This window comes from Phascolarctos cinereus, unplaced genomic scaffold (genome assembly GCF_003287225.1).
Source record: "Phascolarctos cinereus isolate Bilbo 61053 unplaced genomic scaffold, phaCin_HiC Scaffold_1;HRSCAF=81, whole genome shotgun sequence".
NCBI classification, from domain to species: domain Eukaryota; kingdom Metazoa; phylum Chordata; class Mammalia; order Diprotodontia; family Phascolarctidae; genus Phascolarctos; species Phascolarctos cinereus.
In genome coordinates, this window is record NW_027555514.1 from 185,493,434 (window position 1) to 185,516,277 (window position 22,844).

General features: G+C 41.1%; 1 protein-coding gene across 1 annotated transcript in view; it reads left to right on the top strand.

Annotated features, from left to right (window-relative positions):
- CD9 (CD9 molecule) overlaps positions 1-22,577 on the top strand; it is a 53,079-nt gene extending 30,502 nt beyond the window's left edge. The window contains exons 2-8 of the mRNA XM_020994363.2: positions 5,354-5,456; positions 16,968-17,065; positions 17,875-17,949; positions 19,012-19,110; positions 19,276-19,365; positions 20,221-20,304; positions 22,123-22,577. Of these exons, the coding sequence (XP_020850022.1) occupies positions 5,354-5,456; positions 16,968-17,065; positions 17,875-17,949; positions 19,012-19,110; positions 19,276-19,365; positions 20,221-20,304; positions 22,123-22,188 (615 nt within the window). The 3' untranslated portion in view covers positions 22,189-22,577. The remainder of the gene's footprint in view (positions 1-5,353; positions 5,457-16,967; positions 17,066-17,874; positions 17,950-19,011; positions 19,111-19,275; positions 19,366-20,220; positions 20,305-22,122) is intronic.
- The last annotated feature ends 267 nt before the right edge of the window (positions 22,578-22,844 follow it).

Below are 22,844 nucleotides of genomic sequence, written 5' to 3' on the forward strand. Positions count from 1 at the left end.
GATGTAGCGGTTTATCTAAATTCACAAAGCTAAAGTTGCTGAGCTGAAACTGGAACTTGATCTCCTCCTGACACCTTCTAGGTCCACAGTTCTGTCCACATCACCTTTATGCTTTGAGATGAGAGCATGAACTACATAAAATCTTCTGTTTGTTTGGATTACCTGTCTGCTTTTCATGGTGTTTTTTTTTATAGGGTTTTTCATGGACACTCAACAACTTGCTAATTAGTAAAATGACTTGAGATGACCCAAGCCAGAGCTACCCCTTTAGTGGAGGTTCAAAGCAAGAAACGAAATCAGACTGTCACACAGCCCTAGGACAGTCTTCTTCCAGGCCCACCACTGCTCCTGGCTATCAGCTGTGTTCCATCACAAGAACCCTACTGACTGAGGAAAAATATTTGTGGGCTGAAGTCTGTCCAAAACCCAGAGCCCTCTGCCAGGGCCCATAACTGTGTGTAGGTCTGTATCCTATTTGCTTTAGATGCTAACCCTTTCAAGTAAGGAAGGTAGCTGGGAGGCTGAAAGGAGGAAACTGGGGAGACTTGTTGTTACTTTTCCTACCCTCCTTGGAAGCCAATGTGAATTTGTTCACTCTCCATTTTTCTGCTGTTTTTAATTCTTAATTAATACTGGGAAGGAACTGCTTTGTTTAAAGAGGTGAATCAACTCTCTCAGAACCCCAGGTGAGGTCCCCTTGTTGCAGAATCAGAGTCTATTTTTAGTGTTTCCCTAAAATCTAATTCAGGGGCCCATCAAAGCATCTAAGAATCTTCACACAGTTTTACTAGCCAGACCTCTAGATGATCAGGTCCTGGGGCTGATGTGACAGAGTGAGTAGAATACCAGACTTGGAGTTAGAAAGATCTGAGTTCAGATCTTGCTGCTATGTAATCCTAGGCTTTGTACTTTACCTCTCAACCTTAACTTCCTCATCTGTGAAATGAGGATGTTGAACCAGATAGTTCCCTTCAAACCCACATCTGTAATCTTTTTCCTGCACAATGTCATCAGAGTAAGAAGGTGGAGGGAGAGCTAAGAGAAGAATACATTTTTACTTTTTTAAAAGAAACGATGCTTTATTTTTCTTTATAAACAATGTATCTTTGCATGGCCCTTTGTAATTAAACTAAAAATTTAGCCTGTCTGAACTCAGATCGTCTTCTTTGAATCTCATTTTTTTTCTTCCAAAGCTGACCTACCGTCAGATCTGGTTACATAGGTCAATAGACTGGGAGCGTTATTGAGCAATGAACCATTTAGTCTGCTGATCCACAGGAGCATTGGTTAGTCAGTGTTCAAAAGACAGTCCTGAGTGACCTTACCACTGTGATTCACCACGGGGAACTTAAATGACGTGGGAGAGGGCTTCCTATGTGTCGTCAGTGCCAAATGAGTTCAAAATGCTTTCTTTCCAAATCACTTCCTACCCACCGCGTCTTCTCTGATCCCCTTGAAAGGCATATCTCACTTTGGTAATTCTTTACCATATACATATGCAGTATTCTGTCTTAACCATATAAATAGTAAACTCAAATTCTTTGAAAGCTTGAACTTTTTCTTTTTTCAAGTTCATGTCTCTTTCAGCTTCTAGCACACAGTGTTTAGCATAAAATGTTTGTAAAAAATGTTTGTTTGATGCTATCTACCTCCAGATAAAGAACTAATATTGTCTGAATATAGACAGAAGCATTCTATTTTTCACTTTCTTTTTCTTACTTTATTTCTTTCATTCATTCTGTCCTTTTATTTTGTTTGAGTCTTCCTGTACAAAATGACTAATATGGAAATATTCTACATGATTACACATGTATAACCTATTTCAGATTGCTTGTCCTCTCAGGAAGGGAGAAGGGGAAGGGAGGGAGGGATAGAATTTGGAACTCAAAACTTTAAAAACAAATGTTAAAAATTGTTTTAACATGTAATTGGGGGGGAAATAAAATTTTTTTAAATGTTTCTTGGAAATACACGAACAAATGTTTTAGTGTTGACGCTGTGTTCCTTCTTCCATATTGCCCTATTTCTGGCAAAGGCATCTCTGTCCTTCCAGTCTTCCAGGTTCATAATCCTTATTATCCTTCTTTCCTCATTTTCCCTCCACATGAGGAAGCCGTCCCACATCTGAGCAGTGGCCAAATCTTGTCATTTTTTCCTTCACAAAATCTTTCAGCCAGTGCTCATATCGACAAGCATTTATTAAGTGCCAGGCAGTTTGCAAAGTTTTTTTCCCATCAGGTTACATTGCTCAGCACTTATCCATCATGGCTCAGAAACCTCTTCCTCCTTTAACCTTGGAAATCATCCCTGGGAAATTCCCTAAGCCCTGGGCCCCTAGCCCCTCCCTCTGATTAGAGGACTCCTCCTAAAACCTCCATTTAAGGAGGGCACCTATGCCAGCTATGTCTTCATTCCCACCAGGCTGCATTCCTCTGTACTCTACCCTTTTCAGCTTCCTTTTACCTGTTGTCTTCCCCATAGAATGCAATCTTTTTGAGGGTTGGGACTGTCTTTTTGTTTATATTTATGTTCCTAGTATGTAGCATAGTGCCTGGCACGCAGTAGGTTCTTAAGTATTGATTGACTGATACAAAGAAAATCAAAAACAGCCCCTACTCTTTTCCTTGAGCCATTTCAGTCATGATCCCACTTGGGGTTTTCTTGGCAGAGAGACTTGGAGTGGTTTGCCATTTCCTTCTCCAGCTCATTTTACAAATGAGGAAACTGAGGCAAACAGGATTAAGTGACTTGTTAAGGATCACTCAGCTAGGAAGTGTCTAGGGTCAAATTTGAACTCAAGTCCTTCTGACTCCAGGGCTGGCACTCTATCCACTGTGCCATTAAGCTGGTTCAGTTCTAGACCACTGCAGTATAGTAAATGTCACATTAAAGTGAGTCACATAAAATGTTTTGTTTCCCAGTGCATAAAAAAATATTGTTTATTGTATAGTGTAGTATAATGTACTGTAAGTCTATTAAGTGTGCAATAGTATCATGTCTAAAAAAAATCAATGTGCATACCTTAATTTTAAAAACTTTGTTGCTAAAAAAAAATGCTGTCATCTGCACCTTCAGCAAGTCATGATCTTTTTGTTGGTGGAGGATCTTGCCTCTGTGTTAATGGCTTCTAACTGATCAGGGTGGTGGTTGCTGAAGGTTGGAGTGGCTGTGGCAATTTCTTAAAATAAAAAACAACAATGAAGTTTGCCCTACCAAATGGCTCTTCCTTTCACTTGAACACTTAGAGGCCACTGTGGGGTTATTAATTGGCCTAATTTCAACATTGTTGTGTCTCAGGGAATAGGAAGGCCTTAAGGGAGGGAAGGGAGGGAACTGCTGGTAAGTGAAACAGTCAGAATATGCACAACATTTATAGATTAAGTTCACTGACTTATGGGTGCAGTTCATGGTACCCCAAAACAATTTCAGTAGTAACATCAAAGGTCACAGATCACCATAACAGATATAATAATGATGGAAAAGTCTGAAATATTACAAGAATCACCAAAATGTGACACAGAGACATGATGGGAGCACATGTTGTTGGAAAAGCAGTGATGATAGACTTGCTTGGCATAGGATTGCACAAACCTTCCATTTGTACAATTTTTATTAAAAACATACAGTATTTGCAAAGTGCAATAAAGCAATGCTTAATAAAACAAGGTATTTCCCTCCTTCCTTACCACTGATGCATGCAGTCCCAGGTACCATCTTTTTCATGAAACCTTTTCTGATTTCCCTGCCCCAAAATTGCCAGTGCCCCCCTCCAAAAAACACTTATCTTGTATTTAACTACTTTGCATTTATTTGTATTTATTCTCTTTGTGTTCACATGTGTTTGTGGTCATTCTTTTTGGAATGTAAGCTCCTTGCAAGTTGAGCATCTTTCATTCTTTGGACTTGAAAGTCCACATCCTGACATAGAGCCTAGCACAGAGTAGGTACTTAATAAAGACTTGTTGATTGATTGACCTTCAGGCCCTTTAACCATACTTACGCAGACAATGGTGCCTTATTGTTTTTGCTGAGAGTAGAAAAACTGAGACAAGCAAACTAAGATCCAAAAATCCATGTCTGTTCTTCTCTAAGCCTGGGGAAATGCTTACATAAAACTCCCAAATAAAACTAAGTCAACTTGGAATGTCCCCCATGGAGAAAATATACCTAACTTGGGAGTGATGTGCAGATACTGAAAAGGGACACCTTCTCCCTTGGTGCTAGACACGTTAGATTTAAAGTGAATATGTCTGTAACAAAGATGACTTTTGAAAGTTCCTTCCTCACACGAGCCTTGTGAGGTAGGTAGTACAAATATTATTCCCATTTTATAGACTGGGGAAACAGACTCTAAGAGGCTGTGACTTAAGAGTGCCCCACTTCAGTTGTGTCTGATTCTTCATGACCCCATTTGGGGTTTTCTCGACAAAGATACCAGAGTGGTTTGCCATTTCCTTCTCCAGCTTATTTTACAGATGAAGAACGGAGGCAAAGGGGGAGTAAGTAACTTGGCCAGGGTCACACAGCTATTAAGCATCTGAGACTAGATTTGAGCTCAAGATGAGTCTTTCTGACTCTAGGCCCTGTACTCTATCCACTGAGCTGCCTAGCTGTTGAGATTTTAGGTAAAGATCTCTAATGTACCAGCACCCAGGATGGAGCAGAACAGGGGTAATATAGAGCACATAGCACTAGAAAATCTGATGCAGTCTTTGCCCTTTTGACCTAAAGAAACTCAGGTTGCCACACACAGGGCAAACTAGCTATCCTCCATTTTCCTGTGGCTCAATTTCTCCATCTTTAAAATAAGATGATTTCTTTCTTTCTTTCTTTCTTTCTTTCTTTTTTTAGGCAATTGGGGCTAAGTGATTTGGCCAGGGTCACACAGCTAGTAAGTGTAAAGTGTTTGGTCTGAAGCTGGATTTGAACTCAGGTCCTCCCGACTTCAGGGCCGGTGCTCTATCCACTGTGCCACCTAGCTGCCCCAGATGATTTTTTCCAGCTGAGTAAACATCATCTCATTGGTTAATACTTACTGGGCCCTTAGCTGGGAAAAAATATTTTCATTTAGCACTCATGGGTTTGGTGATTACTGGTGGAAAGTAAGGTTAACAAGAGAGAGACAAGGAGGGACCAAACTAATTCTTTGATATTCATTCTTTCATACAATGAGGAGTTAGGATCGCCTCATTTTCATGGTTGAGCATGGTAGATACCATCTTATGTGTAAAATTTGCCGGCTGATAATCTTTCCTGGCAAGTAGCAAGGCACTCTGAAAGTATAACAGTTTGGGGTGCAGGAGGATTATTCTCAATAACAGCTATTAATGTGGGTGTGTCTTCTTTCTCACAGCTTGCAGGAATTGCGGTCCTTGCCATTGGCCTATGGCTCAGATTTGACTCCCAGACGAAGAGTATCTTTGAGCAGGAAGAGAACAATTCCAGTTTCTACACAGGTAAGGCCAGAAAGAGGATGGGAACTTCCCAGCTGTGGAGAAGTAATCTCTCGGGGAATTAGAAGAGTGTCTTTTTCTCCAGCTGACTATGCTTACTAGCAAGTGATATAAACTGGATTTCTTCCTTTCACTACTGTGGAATCACGGAACTTAGCTAAAGGTAGAACTTGGGAACAGAAGGATTATTTTTCCAATTAAGCTTGAGTAGGGGGGCAGTTGGAGCCAAAAGTATTAAGTTGGTTATAGGGAAGGTAGCTTGGGCCTTAAAAGCTGAAAAAAATCCTTCCTTAATGAACATCTCCTCATGACTCTGCTTCCCCTTTTACTCAAAGAACTCAGTTTACTTGATTCACGCATACTGACTAAAACCCAAAGAAAGAGGGAACTGCATAGGCTTTGTTCCCTTTTTTTTTTTTTTCAAATAAAGGAACCTGAGATCCAGGTAAGACTTTTTTCCCAAGCCATTCAGTAGTAGTAAATTGGAACCCAAGAATGTAGACTTCAGATTCAGAGGAGAACCTAGGGGTTTGTTTTCCAAGTTGCTTGTATTCCATGGTAAAAATGTTCAATTTAAATATACATGGGAAGAAAGGAAGGAAAGAAATAAGTAGTGATTAAATACCTACTATGTACCAGACACTATGCTAAGCACTTTTACCAATATCATCTCCTTTAATCCTCATGATAGCCCTGGGAGATAGGTACTGTTATTATTTCCATTTTATGGTTAAGGAAACAGGGAGATAGAGGTTAAGTGACTTGCCCAGGGTCACACTGTTAGTAAATGTCTAAGGCTGAATTGAATTCAGTTCTCTATCCATTCTGACATCTAACTTCATGGGGACATTTGAAGAAATAAAAACCCAAGTTTTTGGATGTGTGTGTCTGTATGTATCTGTGTGTGCACGTTCGTGTGTATGTATACCTCCTCTCCCCTCAAATCTATCCCAAAGCTTTCCATTTTTTTAAATCTTATTTTTATTGCTATTTCATCACCAAGCCTATCACCCCTTTTAACAAAGATTCTGAAATAAGATATTATGGATGGAGCAGAAAGCCATGCAGCAAAACCAATATCCATCTCTGTGGAGAAGGGAAGAAGGTGCATTTTCTCAACTTTTTTTCTGGAGCCAAACCTCACCATTATTTTAATTCATTTCCTCTTACATTTAAGCTTTTCGAAATACTTTGAAAAAGCATCATGTGATGGAGTGCCTCACACAAACAGAAGGTGTAAGGCAGAGTTAAGTGTTGGCTGAGGGCCATCAAACTGGATTTCCAGGCTGTTTTCTATTGTGTGTTTTGAATGGGTGGCTTCATTTATGAGTAACAAAAGAAACTTGTTAATTTTCACATGAAGCTATCATAGAGCTCAAGCCTTCCCACCCAGCAAAGAAGTCATTTAAAGGAGTGGGGAATATATTGGTGGACAGAGGTTCTTTTCCCCCTCACCCCAGGACAGGATGAGTTTTGACTTTGACTTTCTACTTCGCCTGGTTGGAGCAGGAAGGAGTCTGTTCACACAGCCTGTTTGGTTGCATTCCAAACAAGACTCATTGCTGGGGCTTAACTGCTTTGTCTTTTGTTTTAGGGTGCACCACCCACTATCAAAAGAAAGTGAAATAGAGGAGTGAACACAGTGTCAAAAAACCAGTTTTAAGAGAACAGGTTTCCATAGTGTCCCAGCTTGTTTTTAGCAACAGAGAGAGAAGGAGAGGCCACAGGAGGGTTGTCGTGCCATCCTGTACCGTTGGCTTCAAGAGAAGTGTTTACAAAGAGGTAACTTAGAAGGAAATAGGGGAAGGCAGATTGGAGGATTTTGGAGGTAGGGGGTGGGGTTGGGAGGCAAATAATCTCCTTTTGCTGTAGAACAGCACTTTTGCCCTTAAAAAAAAAATCCCTCATTCTTTCTGGCCAAAAAGAATGTCCGATTCTTTAAAGGGATGTCATGTGGAATCAGGATTCAATTTGTCCTGATTAGCCCCAGAGGGCAGCAGCAAGAACAGTGAGTAGAAGACATGGAGACAGATTTCCTAACAATTAGAGGTAGGTAGCAGGTTCCTAGGACAGCCTAGGTGGCTCAGCACCAGGCCTGGAGTCAGGAAAACTACTTTGTGGGTTTGAATCCAGCCTAAGACACTCACTGGCAGTGTGATACTGGGCAAGTCACTTAACCCTGCTTGCCTCAGTTTCCTCATCTGTAAAATGAGTTGGAGAAGGAAATGGCCAACCACTCCAATATCTTTGCCAAGAAAACCCCAAAATGGGAATGTGAAGAGTCAGACACAGCTGAAACAACTAAACAACAAAAATGAGTTTCTGCTAACTTGAGGTCTTCAGGCAGTTTGTTAGATGTTGGAAGCAGTCGGGTACAGTAGAAAGGCCAACAGCTCTAGAGCAAAGGTTCCCAAACTTATTTGGCCTACCACTCCCTTTAAAAAAAAAAATTACTCAGCACCCCCCCCCCGGAAATCTACTTTCTTTAACCCTTTAATGGTTTTTTTTAAAATTTGCATCATTTCAAAAATATATACAATCTTTTTTAAATGATACATCTTAAATTTAATAATTTTTTGTAAATTTGTGAGTTTTTTCCTGCATTAGAATTTTGACAGTGCAATATTGCATCATACAACTGTGTAGTTTGGTATTGTAAACAAGTCATTATGCACACATATTCCTGCCAATGCATGTTAGAGTTTCCAACAATGCACGACATGCTCGCCTGCCAACACTTGCTTGTTAAGACCTGTCGATGGACTTCACCACTAATTGGTTATAACTTGCATTTTGTGTGTTTAGTTGGAAAATAATGTAATCACTATGACTTTTAACTCTGTTAGGCAATAGATGAAACATACAAACAGTTTTTCAAAATTTTCTTCTCTTCTTTCCTTATGCTTCTACTGCCCCCTTATTTTTATTCAACGCCCTCCAATTGTACCCAAGGCTATTACCTCCCCCCTGGATCGTTCCAGTGCCCCCCAGGGGTGGTGTTGTCCACTTTGGGAACGCTTGGCAAGAGATCTAGGTTCAAATCCTGCTTCTGATGCCTCCTTTACTATCTGTGTGATCTTGGGCAAAGTCACTTAGTCTCCTGTATATTTCACATCATTCAAATGAGAGAATGAGACTAGAAGACCTTTGACACCCTCCCATGTCCTAGAAGGGACATCTGTACAATTATAGGCTGGCCCAAGATGGCGTCTTGGGTTCTTTAGAGTCAGGAAAGCATTGGGCATGGAGTCGGGAAGTCCTGCCACTTAGTAGCTGTGTGACCCTGGGCATGTTACTTAACCTCTGTTTCCTTAACTGTAGAATTGGGATAATCATAGCACCTACCTCACAAGGTGGTTGTGAAGATCAGTTGGTTATATTTATAAATATAAAATTTAGGAAGCACTTAGCACAGTGCCTGGCACATACTATAGTTAGTGCTTAAGAAATACTTCTTTCCAACTCTGAGATTCTCCTTTAGGGAAAGCAGAATTGCTGATAAAGATCAGGAACCATTTCAGGGCTCCTTTCCTGACATCAACCAAAAGTTATCAATATTCCACCCCCACCCCCCAAAGAAGCCCTTAATTCTTTCATTGTACTCCCTGCAGGGTGAATAACCTCCCCGGTCTGATCGCTGCTGACAACCAGATGTTTATTTTGTTAACCGTGGCCTGAATGCTGTCTAAATTTGTTGACTCAGGCAGATTTAGAACGTACCTTGGCTACTTAATGTTTTATAAAATGGAATGAATAGACGGAGACTTATGGAAACATGAGAATATTATCTATCAAATGAGATAATATTTGTATAAAGCACTCAGCACAGTGCCTGGCACACAGTAGGCACTATATAAATGCTTATTCACTTCCCATGAAACCTTGCCTCTATGGTTTGGAAGATAATCACATATGTCAAGTTGAGTGGAGGGCCCTTTTTTCCCCTTGTACTTGGAGACATCAGGTTGATGCAGGGAATATCTCCAGATGGCCAGTGGCCCAGAATGCCTGGAAGTGTAAGAAAGAGTACAAACTCTGAGCCAGTCAAGAGTCTGCTCCTTGTGGCCACTCATGGAGAGGGAACTATGACCCTCCAGCAGCCCAAACTAGCCCCTAGGAAGGCCAGATCAACTGCCTAGGGCTGTGTGCATGCAGAAGGTATGTGATGGTGAGCTATACCTAGAAAGCTTTTGAGGAATGCAGATTTGTTTCTCTCAAGCTCACACCACTCTTGGCACATGGGTCCAAAACCCTAGCTAGACCAGCCACTATAAAATTGGTGGTTCTGCCTGATGTTGAGGAACAAGCCAGGAAATCTTACAGATTCCTGGGATTTAGAGTAGGGAAGGACCTTCAAGATCATCTTTTTCTTTCAGAAAGGCAAATTGTTTAAGAATTATTTATTAAGAAATACAGAATCAGAAGCTTCTTTCCCACACCAAAAAAAAAAAAGGATAGCAATTGGTGATGTTGAAAAATCTCCCTGCATCACCAGTGTCACCACCGTCACCATCATTTCCTAGGCTAATCACAGGTACCATTTTTCAGGCACCACCTTCTTCTCTGGATTGACTGAAGTTTTTTGTAAGGCAACCACTTCCTAGAATATAAAGAGGGAGACTGGATCTGTGAATTCATTGGTATAGGGAATTCCCTCCACTGATACAGGTCAACACCTTCTCTTCACCTTATAATCTTTAGAGAGTTGTCTAGAGAATTGAGAGGTAAAAGTGACTTGCCCAGAGTCACTCAGCCAGTAAGGGTCATAGGCAGACCTTGAATCTGAAGCTAGTGCCCTATCAACTATGCCACAATCTCCACTCATGTGAATGAAGGTATTGGGAAATAATATTGGGTGGGACATGGCCATAGGCTAGCCTAGGTAGTTAGTCACTTGATTTTGTGCCTGTATCTTCTCTACCAGCCGTTTGGTAGTGTCTACCACCTGTGCCAGCTGCCAGTCTTCACCTGGGCATGACTGAAGTAGGCAATTTGTGACCAGGATAACAGTAAATTGTCTCAGTCTCGGCCAATTGTCTTGGGTTGAATAATAACTACATTTCATATAACAGGCGTGTTGCATGACTGTGGTTTGAAATATTTTGGCAGTTAAGTAAAGGCTAAAAAATTAAACTGTAGAGTAGAATGGCCAGAGAGACTTTGCTGTTTTTATAACCTCACCCCCATCATTGTTTTAGGGAGTAAATAATTTGCAGAAATTTCTTATAGGTCCTCTCCCATGGAAATAAACCCAGAGGCTCCCGGACTGGCCACAGCACCCTTGGTTCTAGTTAGCAGCTGCCCTCTCTTCCTCCACAAAGGTTCTTGATAAATTGGGACCCCAGCAGGAAGGAGCCCCAACTTGTGCTTCCATTTCAGATGTTCGAAGTGGCCATCCACTTCAAGTGGGACAGTTACCTGTTTAGGTGACCAGACCAGAACAAGTCACTCAGAGAAGCACAGATAATAACATATCAGAACATCTATTTGATGCTTTCTATGCATGCTGAGACAGAATGAGAATTTCATAAATTGGGCTGGGGACAGGAGGGGACCTGAGAGTTGATTCAGGAAACGGTGTAGCTATCCATCCAGGCACAAGTATATTAATACCATCATCCCCCAGAACGTAGCCCAGACCCTTCAGCTGGTAGTAGTATCCCAAGGCTCAACTGAGTAGACAGCCCATCACTGTCACTGACAGCCAGAGTACTTACAGTGGGGAGCAGGCCCACCAGGAAGTCTAGCAGGATGTCTGTGGTCAGAGAGCCTTCATATGCAATTGGTGAAGCTCTTGGTATTAGAGTTTGGATACTGATAATGCTAATGGCTGGGTACCTTGTGGTTAGCTGATACAAGCTATTAATTCTATGCTTTCTCTATCTTGCAAGAAAGCAACAATTGCTCTTACCTAGAGACCTTTGAGGGTAAAGGAATTCTCAGTATTGGTGGGTTTTAACAGGCAGTAGATGCTTGGGATAAATATATTGACATCAAGGAAGAGTTTGCTGTCATTGAAAAAAAAATTGTGTTTTGACCTGAACAGGTAACCAGATATTTGGGGCATCTGAAAGAGACATTAAATATTTTCATCCCCCTGAGCCCCCTGAGAATACTGGTTTTCAAAGAAAGAACTTGCCTGTTGTGATAAAAATTGGTATCAAGAGAATCTGATATATAAAGTAGTTTCCCAAATTCAGTCCCAATATGTACTTCTCCGATAAGAAAGAAATGAGAAATATAATTATTCAAACAAGTAGAGCACAAAGGCTTCCCTAGATTTTATTTATGTACAAAAATCCCTAGGTGATCTGGGAACTCTGTTGCACAGCTAAATAACTACCATTTCAATGGAGGGAAGCAAGGAGGGGGTGAGTGTCAGGAGGAGCAAGTAGGAAATTTTCTTTTCCTTTTGCTGAGTCTCAGAAAACTAGTCAGAGATCCTAGTGTGATGGTCATCCCTGCAATTCATAACTGTCACACCCAAAGTTTTAATTTTCCTAATCGAATGCCTGATAACGTGTGTGTGAGGCCTGAAGCGCCTGCTTGAACGAATGGGATAAACACTGTGGTTGTTTGAGAAGTTAATACTATAATCCTAGAGGAGAGAATGCTCAGCTACAGATGACTTTTTCCATGAGTCAGACCCAAAAAACTAACATGCATTTGTTTTGTAAAACCGTAGCAGCTTGTCATTGGCTGCAGATCCTAAAGGTTATTGGTTGAAAATAAGAGTGGAATTTCTCATGGAGACAAAATAAGCTTGTCCATTTTAAAACCCAGCTGAACTCTGATGGCTTTAAGTGGGAGCCTGTTTCCCGCTGGGCCACTATGTAGTTTGGTATCTCCAGCTAAAAACCTCTGGCCCTCTGGCTCATATTTGAGAAAGCACCTTCAAACCCCGGAACTCTCTTCCGCCTCATCTCTACCTCCAAGCTTCCTCGGCTTCCTTCAGGTCTCTGCTAAGGTCCTACCTTCTGTAAGAAGCTTTCCCACCTAATCTCAGTGCCTTCCTTCCAAGGATTAGCACAGTACCTGGCACACAGCGGGTGTTTAATGAGTACTTGACTGACCCAAAAAAAGCCACCATCCTCACCATCAACCTGTTCCATAGCTGTCTAAGTAAAAAAATCAAGAGAACTATTAAGACAGCTGCATCTATGGTTAGAAAATACTCTTTCAGGGGCAGCTAGGTGGTACAATGGATAGAGCACCGGCCCTGGAGTCAGGAGGACCTGAGTTCAAATCTGGCCTCAGACACTTGATACTTACTGGCTGTGTGACCCTGGGCAGGTCACTTAACCCCCAATTGCGTAAAAAAACCAATTTTTTTGAAAATTGAAAAAAAAAGAGATGTTGCAAAGCACTTTACAAATTTCTCATTTTCTCCTTGAAACAACCGTGGGGAGATTGGTGCTGTTGTTATCCCCATTGTATAGACAAGGAAATTGAGGCACAGGGAGAAGTCAAGTGACTGACTCCACACTCTGCACCACCTTTCATCTAATTCAACAAATAATGTTTAAGTGCCTATTTTTGTGCAAGCCATGGTGCTAGGCTCCAGGGATCCATGGACAAAAAGATTTCCAATATTCTTGGTCCTCTAGAAGCTTGCCTTGTGCTGGAGGCTGCGGCAAATCCATAAATAAGTAAATGGAAGTTGATTGAGGAAGGAAAGCACCCAGAAATAGGGCCCAGAGCTAGAAAGACCAAAACAAGATAAGGAATCTGCACCTTCTGAGCGTGAGAGTGAGGAAGGGCATCATTTAAATGCTCAGAGGCAGACAATCACATAATGTCAAGTTCAGGAAGTAGTGACTTGTCCAGTCTGGCCGGAAATGGAGAGTTCATCAAGGAGATTATGGTGAAACAGAGCTGGAGAAGTAGATGGGAGCCAGATTGTGGAATGCCCTGACTCAACTCATCCTTTCCATGCCCCAGGTAGAAGCAGGAAAAGGCACCAACCACACTGAGCCGGGGGATGGCCGAGTGGACAAGGACCTTGGCCTGCTAACTCCCAACCAAGAGGCATTGTTAGTAGTAGTTAAAAGAGCACTGGACTTGAAGTCAAGAGTCATCCTGCCTTCTAAAAAATAAAAATTTTTTAAAATTGAAAAAAAAAACTGGGCCACCATTAAAATCTAATCTCCATGTTAGGAATAACTTAGTTCAAAAAAGGGGGGAGGGGGGCCAGCTAGGTGGCACAGTGGATAAAGCACTAGCCCTGAGATCAGAAGGACCTGAGTTCAAATATGGCCTCAGACACTTGATACTTACCAGCTGTGTGACCCTGGGCAAGTCACTTAACCCCATTGCCTAGCCAAAAAAAAGAAAAATCCTGCCTTTTAACACTTCCTAGCTCTGTGGCTGTGATCATCAATTAAACTCACTGAACCCCAGTTTCATCCTCTTTAAAATGGAAATAATACTTGTACTCTCTGTGTTGTGTAATTGTTTTGAGGAAAACATTTTTTTCTGAGCCACAAAATGTTAGCAGATATGATCTCTTGTGGTTGTATTGGCTCCCCATGGTGCGGTTTATACCTATTGCATTCATCATCGTATGGTAATGCAGCTTGGTTCTAAGAGACCCAACATTTAGATGTAATCTGGGTTTGTACTCCTCCCCTGTGTAAGTCATTCAACCCTGGAATTGTCCAGAAATTATAACCATAATTACAAGGATTTTACAGGAAACCCAAGTGACTTGACATCACTCTAGATAGGTGGTGGTCAGTGAAGGCAGAGGAAGTGTGAATTCTTGGCTACAGGCCCTCAGCTTCAGAATTGCCCATCTTGCAAATGCATGCAAAGCTGTGGCTCAGTACTGACTTGGGCCTGGGGCTTTCTGGCCTGGGTATGTACAATGGGGATGAGAACCATTACTGCTGATCTTGAATAAGTCCATTCTCAAGCCTATGTTTTTCCTGTCCCTAAATTGGATGTGGATATCAAGCATCATGAATGGGAATGAACGAAATGCCCATAAATGCTTGAAGCCCCTGAAAGAAGCAACTGAAGAAGAGTAGCCCTGGACTAGAAGGCAGAGGGCTTGGCTTTGAATGCCACTGGGCTTTTTATCTTTGTGATCAGGCATATCACACCTCTGGAACTCGGCTTCCTCATCTGAAAAATGAGGGAGTCAGTTTAGAAGAACTCTGAGGTACCCTTCAGGTCTTATCTTTATGACTATATAGGCCTAGCATCATAATCTCAACACTACCCATATTAGTAGTTATCATTTTAACTATAATTCTGTGTATTCATGAGAGGCAGTACACCATGTTCACAAGGTCTTGAAGACCCCAGTTTTAGTCCTGCTACTGTGCGGCTAAGCACTAAGTGAGGTTAAGTTCTTTGCCCAAGGTCACACAGCCAACACTTCCAGAGCCATCTACTCTGTATATATCTTTTTTTACCTGTTTATATAGCTGTTTCTCCTTCGTTAGAATGTAAGCTCCTTAAAGGCAGGGAATTTTTGCTTTTTTTCTTTGTATCCTCTGACTTTTAGCGGATCTAAGAAATTGGAACTGTGATCCCATGTGCAAAGGGAGCTCCTGGTGAGAAGCTTCTTCTACCAATGTCAACTTGGCATCTTCTCTTTAACTAGAGTCTTGAAAAGTTGACTGCACAAATAAAACCAATGCGACCAAAATAAGAAGGAAAGCAGAAAACCAGGGAAAGAATTTTACAGCAAGTATCTCTGATAAAGGCCTCTTTTCTCAGATAGGTAGAGAACTGTATCAAATTTATGAGAATACATGTCATTCCTGAGTTGATAAATGGCCAAAGGGTATGAACAGGCAATCTTCAGATGAAGAAATCAAAGCTATCTATAGTCATAGGAGAAAATGCTTTAAATCAACTATTCATTAGAGAAATGCAAATTAAAAAAGCTCTGAGGTACCACTGTTACTCCTATCAGATTGGCTAATATGACAGGAAAGAAAAATAATAAATGGTAGAGGGGGATGTGGAAAAACCAGGACACTGATGCACTTTTGGTGGAGTTGTGAATTGATCCAACCATTCTGGAGAGTGACTTGGAACTCTGTCCGAAGGGCTATAAAACTGTGCATACCCTTTGATCCAGCAATACCATTACTAGGTCTGTATCCCAAAGAGATCAAAAAAGGGAAAAGGACCTATTTGTACAAATAGTAGCTCTTTTTTGTGGTGGAAAAGAACTGGAAATTGAGGGGATGCCCTCCATTTGGGGAATGGCTGAACAATTTGTGGTATATGATTGTGGTGGAATATTATTGTGCTATAAGAAATGACGAAACAGGCAGATTTCAGAAAAACCTGGAAAGACGTATATGAACTGATGCAGAGTGAAGTGAACAGAACCAGAAGGAGAACGTTGTACACAGTAACAGCAATATTGTATGATGAACAACTGTGAATGATTTAGCTATTCTCAGCAATGCAGTGATCCAAGACAATCCCAAAAAATTCATGATGAAAAATGCTATCTGCCTCCATAGAAAGAACTAATGGCATCTGAGTACAGATTGAAGCATCCTCTTTTTCTTTGTTTCTCTCTCCCTTTCTTTTTTTTTTGTTCAAGTTTTCTTCCACAAAATGATTAATACGGAAATACATTTTACATGATTGCGTATGTATAACCTATATTAGATTGCTTGCCCTCTCAGGGAGAAGAGGGGGAGGAATAGAATATTGAACTCAAAACTTTTCTGTAATGAATGTTAAAAGTTGTTTTTACATGTAATTGGGGGTAAATAAAATATTTTTAAAATTTAAAAATTCATCCACAAAAACATTAATGATAATCATTTCTATTAGCACTTTAAAGTGCTTTACAAATATCTCATTTGATCCTCACAACAATCCTGTGAGGTGGGTGTGATTATTATCCCCATTTTACGGATGACTTGTCCAGGGTCACACAGCCAGTTACTGTCTTCCTGACTCCAGGTCTGGCCCTCTATCTACTAGCTGCATTGATAAGCATCTCCTCAACTGTGATCCTATGTGAAGTACTTTATAAAGAACATCACATACAAAGCTGTTCTTATTTTCTAGGAATTCACATTATTAAGAAGCTGGCAGCTCTTCACTTTGTAAGACATACCACTTAAGTCCGGTTAGACTGTAATACTACCAGAGGACATCTTCTGTGAAATTTAGTACACCATCCACTTCCCTGAATCCTTAAACATTTTCTTAGCAAATTGGAGACATGTATTCTCCATAACATCCCAAGCAATCTTGTTTAAAAAAAAAAATAAGTGGTTGATATCACTCTCGTTTCTCATTACAATAGAGAAATGGAGAGCTAGAGAAGCCCACTGATTTAGCCAGAGTGATCTAGTTATGTCTTCTGCCTCTAAATTCTCGCTATTTCACTATGCATTTTTCTTGGGCCTAATGTACAAAATCAGCCAGGCCAGTAGATGTTGGTTTTTTTGGTGTTTGTTTTTTTAAACTATCTGCAGACCTGTGCTAAGGAGTAACTGAGTGTTTTTTCTTCTCTCCCTTCTGTCCTCTTAGGTGTTTATATCTTGATTGGGGCTGGTGCCCTCATGATGCTGGTAGGTTTCCTGGGCTGCTGCGGTGCCGTGCAGGAGTCACAATGCATGTTGGGCTTGGTGAGTGTCGCTTTTGAAACTGTCTCATCACTCCCCTCTGATCCTGTGTCCCAGCCAGGCACAGATGGCACAGAATCCCTCTTTGGCTTGGAATAGGGTTCTCCAAGGAAATGAACTATCCCGCTATCTCCCTAACACTCTCTTCCTTTATGGTAGACCTCCGTATCTATTAGCAAGAGATGGGGGGGGGGGGTGGCGGGTGGTCACCCTGGTTATATCTAGTTCCCCTTGGTGGTGACTGGTTTTCTTTTCTTTCCTCCTGAAATCTATCCCATGGCTACCCCTAGGCAACTAAGTGCCAGAACTTTGCTTTTTCTTTTTTTGAAGACCACGTTTGCTTTTTTTCCCTGAATCCACAGGTATCTTTTTTCCTCTCTCCACTGAAAATAACTCTAGTTCCATTAACTCTTCCTGGTGTCTATCACCTCCTTTCCCTTTTCCCAATATTTAGGATCTTTGCAAGTAAAATGTGGCCATGCTTTTGTAAATTTATCGACGATTTAGGAGCGGCTTCCTACTCTCTGTATTTTATCTCTTCCAAGTCTTTGGCCTTTTTTTTTATGACTTTTAATCCTACTGCTACTGTAATGTTTTCCCTTTTTCTCCCTGACATGTGACTTAATTATTTGTGCTCCCAGAGACCCCTTCCCTAGGGTTTCCATTCTCCTTTGTTTCAGGATGCATTGAGAACTCTACTAAGGATAAACTTAAAATTGTATAGAACACATCCTGAAATCCCATGCTCTAACTACTTTTATGTGTGGGGGGGGTTTTTCTCCTGACCCCCTGTTCCTCTTTTTATCTTCTAGTTCTTTGCCTTCCTGTTGGTGATTTTTGCTATCGAAATAGCTGCTGCCATCTGGGGTTATTCCCACAAAGAAGAGGTAGGCTTTGCCTGAAAAGAACTCCTCCATTTCTTGGAGTAGTCTGGGTTCAAAAGATGTGGCATTGTTCCTGCCTGTCTTCTTTGCCAGTCTTTAGCAAAATCCTGGTTTGTTATGAAACAGATTAAACACATGCTCACATACATGTGCATATATATCCATGCCAGGGACCAGCAGTAATTCCATCTCTGCTCCTTCAGTTGGAAGTGTTGAGGAAGTCTTCGGTGGAAACTAAAGTGTCTAATTGGCAACAGGCTCATTATCAGATCCAGTGGCCTTTTCTCAGGCCTCATCCCCTTTGGCTCTCACAACACTTGGGTGAACATTGTGGGCTAACCTCTCCCCGATGCCCCATCTAATCCCAGCCCAACCCCTTAGTCCCCCTGCCAAAAAAAAAAAAGTGCCTGAGAAGACGTAGCCTTCCCAGAAAACAGATGAGATGGACACAGTAATATCCTTATTTTGTCAGCATATATTTATACAGTACCTGCTCAGCAAGTGTAATAAATATTATAGAGGTCGTAAAGCTGGAGGAAACAAGGTCCCTCCCCTAGTAGAGAAGATAAGACAAAGACAAATAACCAGAATGCAAGACAGAACATGATGAATGTTCCGAAAGGTACAAAAAATACTGAGTCCAAAGGTAAGAGAGGTCTCACCTAGCTGAGGGGATCCAAGAAGGTTTCATGGAAGAAGATAACATTCAAGCTAAAATTTCTAGAGGCAGAGATGGGGTGAGAAATTTCAAGCAAGGGAATGGCATGAGTGAGACAAAGAAATGGAGTCATTTAGTTTGCATTGTAAAGGAATGACGTGAGAGAATGTCACATGGGGGAAAAGGACAACTGAATGCTCAAAGATAGAGATTTCTCTCTTGTCCTTCCTTTTTATTAAAGCTTAAAACTTCACTAAGACTTTTGGGACACCAACCCTGTATGTGTACATCTACTGAAAGTGGGAAAGGGGGGATGAGCGCTTACATAGATATGGTTTTCAACAGTTGCTACAAGGAATGAGCAAAAGGATTTGTGGAATAAGTGTCTTCCTTGTGTCTACCTGTAGGTGATTAAGGAGATACAGGAATTTTATAGGGAAACATACAACAAGATGAGGACCAAAGAAGGCCCCTACAAGGAAACCCTCAAGGCCATCCACCACGCGGTAAGTCTCCCTTCCACGCTTAGTAGAATCTAAGAACTAACTTCTTCAACAGGGGTGGAGATGTGAGTGTGTGTAGAGGTCCATGTTGTGCCAATTCAGCTAATAACTGAACCAGACTTTTCTATTCTGTCTTTTTTTGTGTGCCCTGTGCTTGTCCCATTATAGCTAGATTGTTGTGGTTTGACTGGAGTTTTGGATCAGTTGATCACAGACACCTGCCCCACCAAGGACTTGGTCACATCGGTAACTATGAAGGTAAAAACAATCATTTCTTCTCCTCACCACACCATCCCACCCCAGTTGTATTGGCAAGCCACCATTTAATCTCCAGGTATCTTCTAAATAAATCCCTCTTCCCCTCTGGGGTAGCAGGTAGCTTTGTCTTCCCTATTCATTCCTGTATGATTCCCTTCTACCTCCGTTTTGTCCACAATAGCAAAGCAGGTGGAGGCTGGGGAGAGAACCCAGATGTTGCTGGCAATCACTACGATGCGTATTTCATGCAGAGGGGTATAACTTTCATAATGTTCGTTTGAGCTCCCCCCCCTTTGACTCTTGCCATACAGACATGACACAGTTAAAACAAGACTGAATGTAAGGACCTGGGTTCAGTTCCTTGATCCAATGCTTAATCTCCATGTTATTGAACAAATAATTTTGACATCTCTGAGCCTCAGTTTTTCATCTGTAAAATGAAAATTATATACTACTAACATTCCAGGATTGTCATGAATCTCAGATGATAGTAAAGTACAAAATGCTTTGTAAATATGAAGTACTGTATTAATGTAATTTTGGATCAGAGGAAAGTACCTAACCCGAGACCATATCCAAACCCTAAGGTAGCAACTTAAAATTTTGCTTCTCCCTACATCTCCCAACCAGTTTTTAGTAACCCCTTTGCCATGTTTTTCCAAGTTTTCCCTCTTGGCTTTCAGCCAGGATTTCTCCTCTTGAATTCTCTTGTTCTCTACCTTTCCCCCATTTGTTGTCTTCCTCATCAGTCTATCCCAGAGCATGCTCTCTACAAGAACATGAGTAGTTTCTAATAGGGAAAGTTGGGTCAAAACATGGGTTGTGAATACATGTCCTTGTATTCTCTCCCTAAAGCCTTGCCCAACAGCCATCGAGGAAGTCTTCAACAATAAATTCCACATCATCGGAGCTGTTGGCATAGGGATTGCTGTTGTGATGGTGAGTAGGGGCAGGGGATGAAGGAGGTGGTTGCTCATGGTGTAATGCTAGGCAAGGTTAGAAAGGAAGTTATGTAAATCCAGTCTTGGTCACCTGAGAAGTTTACACTCCGGCACGGGCATTGGCATGAGCAAAGATATGCAGCTGAATAGGGCCACTAAATCAGGATACAAATGAACAGGGTATTTGTTAAGTGCTAGATAGGTGAGTATCACCCAGAGAAAGGTGATCAGGGAGGAATAGTTGAAAGAGCCCCATGTCCAGATTATAACAGGGCAGGGGAGAATCCTGTAGCACCGTGCCATGTGTGAGTCATACTACCAATTATATTGGCACCAGTTCTCCACCCCTACCTTCACAAGCATAGATTACGCAGTTTTCGAAGGGCTGATGTCAATTACATATTCAGGCCCTTTGCTTATTTATACACAGTCCTAAAACTTTTTATTATAAATTCTTCCCTTACCAGCTGTTTTACAAACCAAGTGCTGATCACTTCAAGCTAAATTTGTTTAACTTTTACCTCTTGATTCCTCGGTCCAGCATCAGCTAGAATCAGCATGAGAGCTTCTGGAATGGACCTTAGAGACTGTCAAGTTCAGTATGTACCTTAAAAAAAAAATACTCCAAAAGGTAGCCAGCAAAAAAAAGAAGAAGAAAACATCCCTGAACTAGCTAATAATTCACTTCATGGCTAATCGGCACAGCATGCAGTTTATTCTGAAGCCCCTAGGCAGTGGCCAAGAAGAGTTGCCCTAATATAAGTAAGCTATCTAGTAGCCTACCATTGAGCTTTCTTTTATCTGTGATGGAATTAGGTATAACTAACAGAGTAGCCAGCTGAAAAAATGGTAAGGCAGCAAAAGACTTTAACCCAAGCAAATAGGTTTACCTCTAGTCTAGGCAAAGAGCTCTGGCTGAGACAGATCTCCTATTAGAATTCCAAAACAAAGACCTACTAGTAGTCCTCTTCCTCTAGACCTGTCCCTGACACCACTTGAGCCAGTCCTCATGATACAGAGGCAGTAGTTCTGGATTAGTCCTAAGGTCTGGATTCCGGTCCTACTTCTGCTATTTTTTCCTTCTTTGACTTTGCACAAGTCTATTTACCTCTCTGGGTTTGTTTACTCACTTGAGGATTAGGGGGTCCAGAGCGGCCTTGGGGATCATCTAGTACAACTCCCTGATTTAATAGATGAGGAAACCAAAGCCCAAAAAAGTGAAATAATTTGCTCGGGGTCACTCAGGTATCAATATAGCAGTGGTAGAATTGAGACCCAGGTCCCCTGACTCCTCATCTTGTGCTCTCTCTGTTCTACTGGGTGCTACTCTCTTCTATGAAATGAGAGCTGAGGTTGATCCTCCCCACTCTGGCTGTGATTTTCTTATGCTAAAACATCTCCAGGGTAAGAAGGTTCCCTAGCTTTCAGAGACAGCAGATTTCAGGTTCCTAGAAGTTTTAGCCAGAAATTCTCTGCTACCTAACTTAAGTAATAGCTTCCTATAGACAATGCTCTGCTTGTAACTGCCCTACCTTAGAGACAATAATTCCATTACCTTACCTTCAGCCTCCTCCTTTTTTCCTTTTTAAATGTTTTATTGATGCTCTTCATTTTGAAAAAACCATCCTTTCCCTTTCACTTGTCATCACCTCCCTTAAAACAAGTACATTTAAGCAACACAAATAATTCATTAACTGTGTTTGAAAATGTCATCCTTATACTCTACTACCCTTGTGCATCACCTTTCTGCCAAGAGCATGACAGCCTGGTCTCCTTCCAATAAAACCATCTGATTTCTGTCTTCTTTTCTTTCCAGATCTTTGGCATGATTTTCAGTATGATTCTATGCTGTGCTATCCGGAGGAACCGAGATATGGTCTAGAGTCTTTGCTTTTCATCCCCTGAGCAGGAAAGTCTGCCCTCTAGAACTGTTCTGTTTGTGTCTTTTGTTTTATTTTGTTTTGTTTGCCACTAACTTTAGTATTCATTCTGCATTTTTAAACGGACAAAGTTGTTCTATATTTGTTACCTTTTTAATGCCTTATTTGATACCAATGTTTGTAGTTGAGGGTTTTTTGGTTTTTGCTTTTACGGTTAAAGAAATCCTGCAATGAAAGGTACTATATTTGCTAGACTCTAGTTAAAGATATTGTACAGAATAAAGGACCATGTTAGCCTTTAAACAGATAAAAAATGTCTTATCTCAGATTTAATCAGGATGTAACTTATATTGAAGACAATTTCATACATAATAAAGATTATGACAATAAATTTAGTTGTTTTTTTTTTCTAAATGGCCTCCTCTCCTTTGAACATTGAAAAGGAAATTGTGTTATTGAATTAAAATACCTCCAGCCCACTTTTTTTTAATGCTTTATGGACACTCTTTGTAGTACTACCTTGGGTATCTTCCCTTTCCCTATCTCAACCCATCCAGAAATGGAATGTTCTTGGGGTTGCCATAGAGTCAAACAACCCATGTGTCTGGTGAGTCCCACCTTTCAGGGCCCTCTAGAATCCTGATTCGTAATATAATCT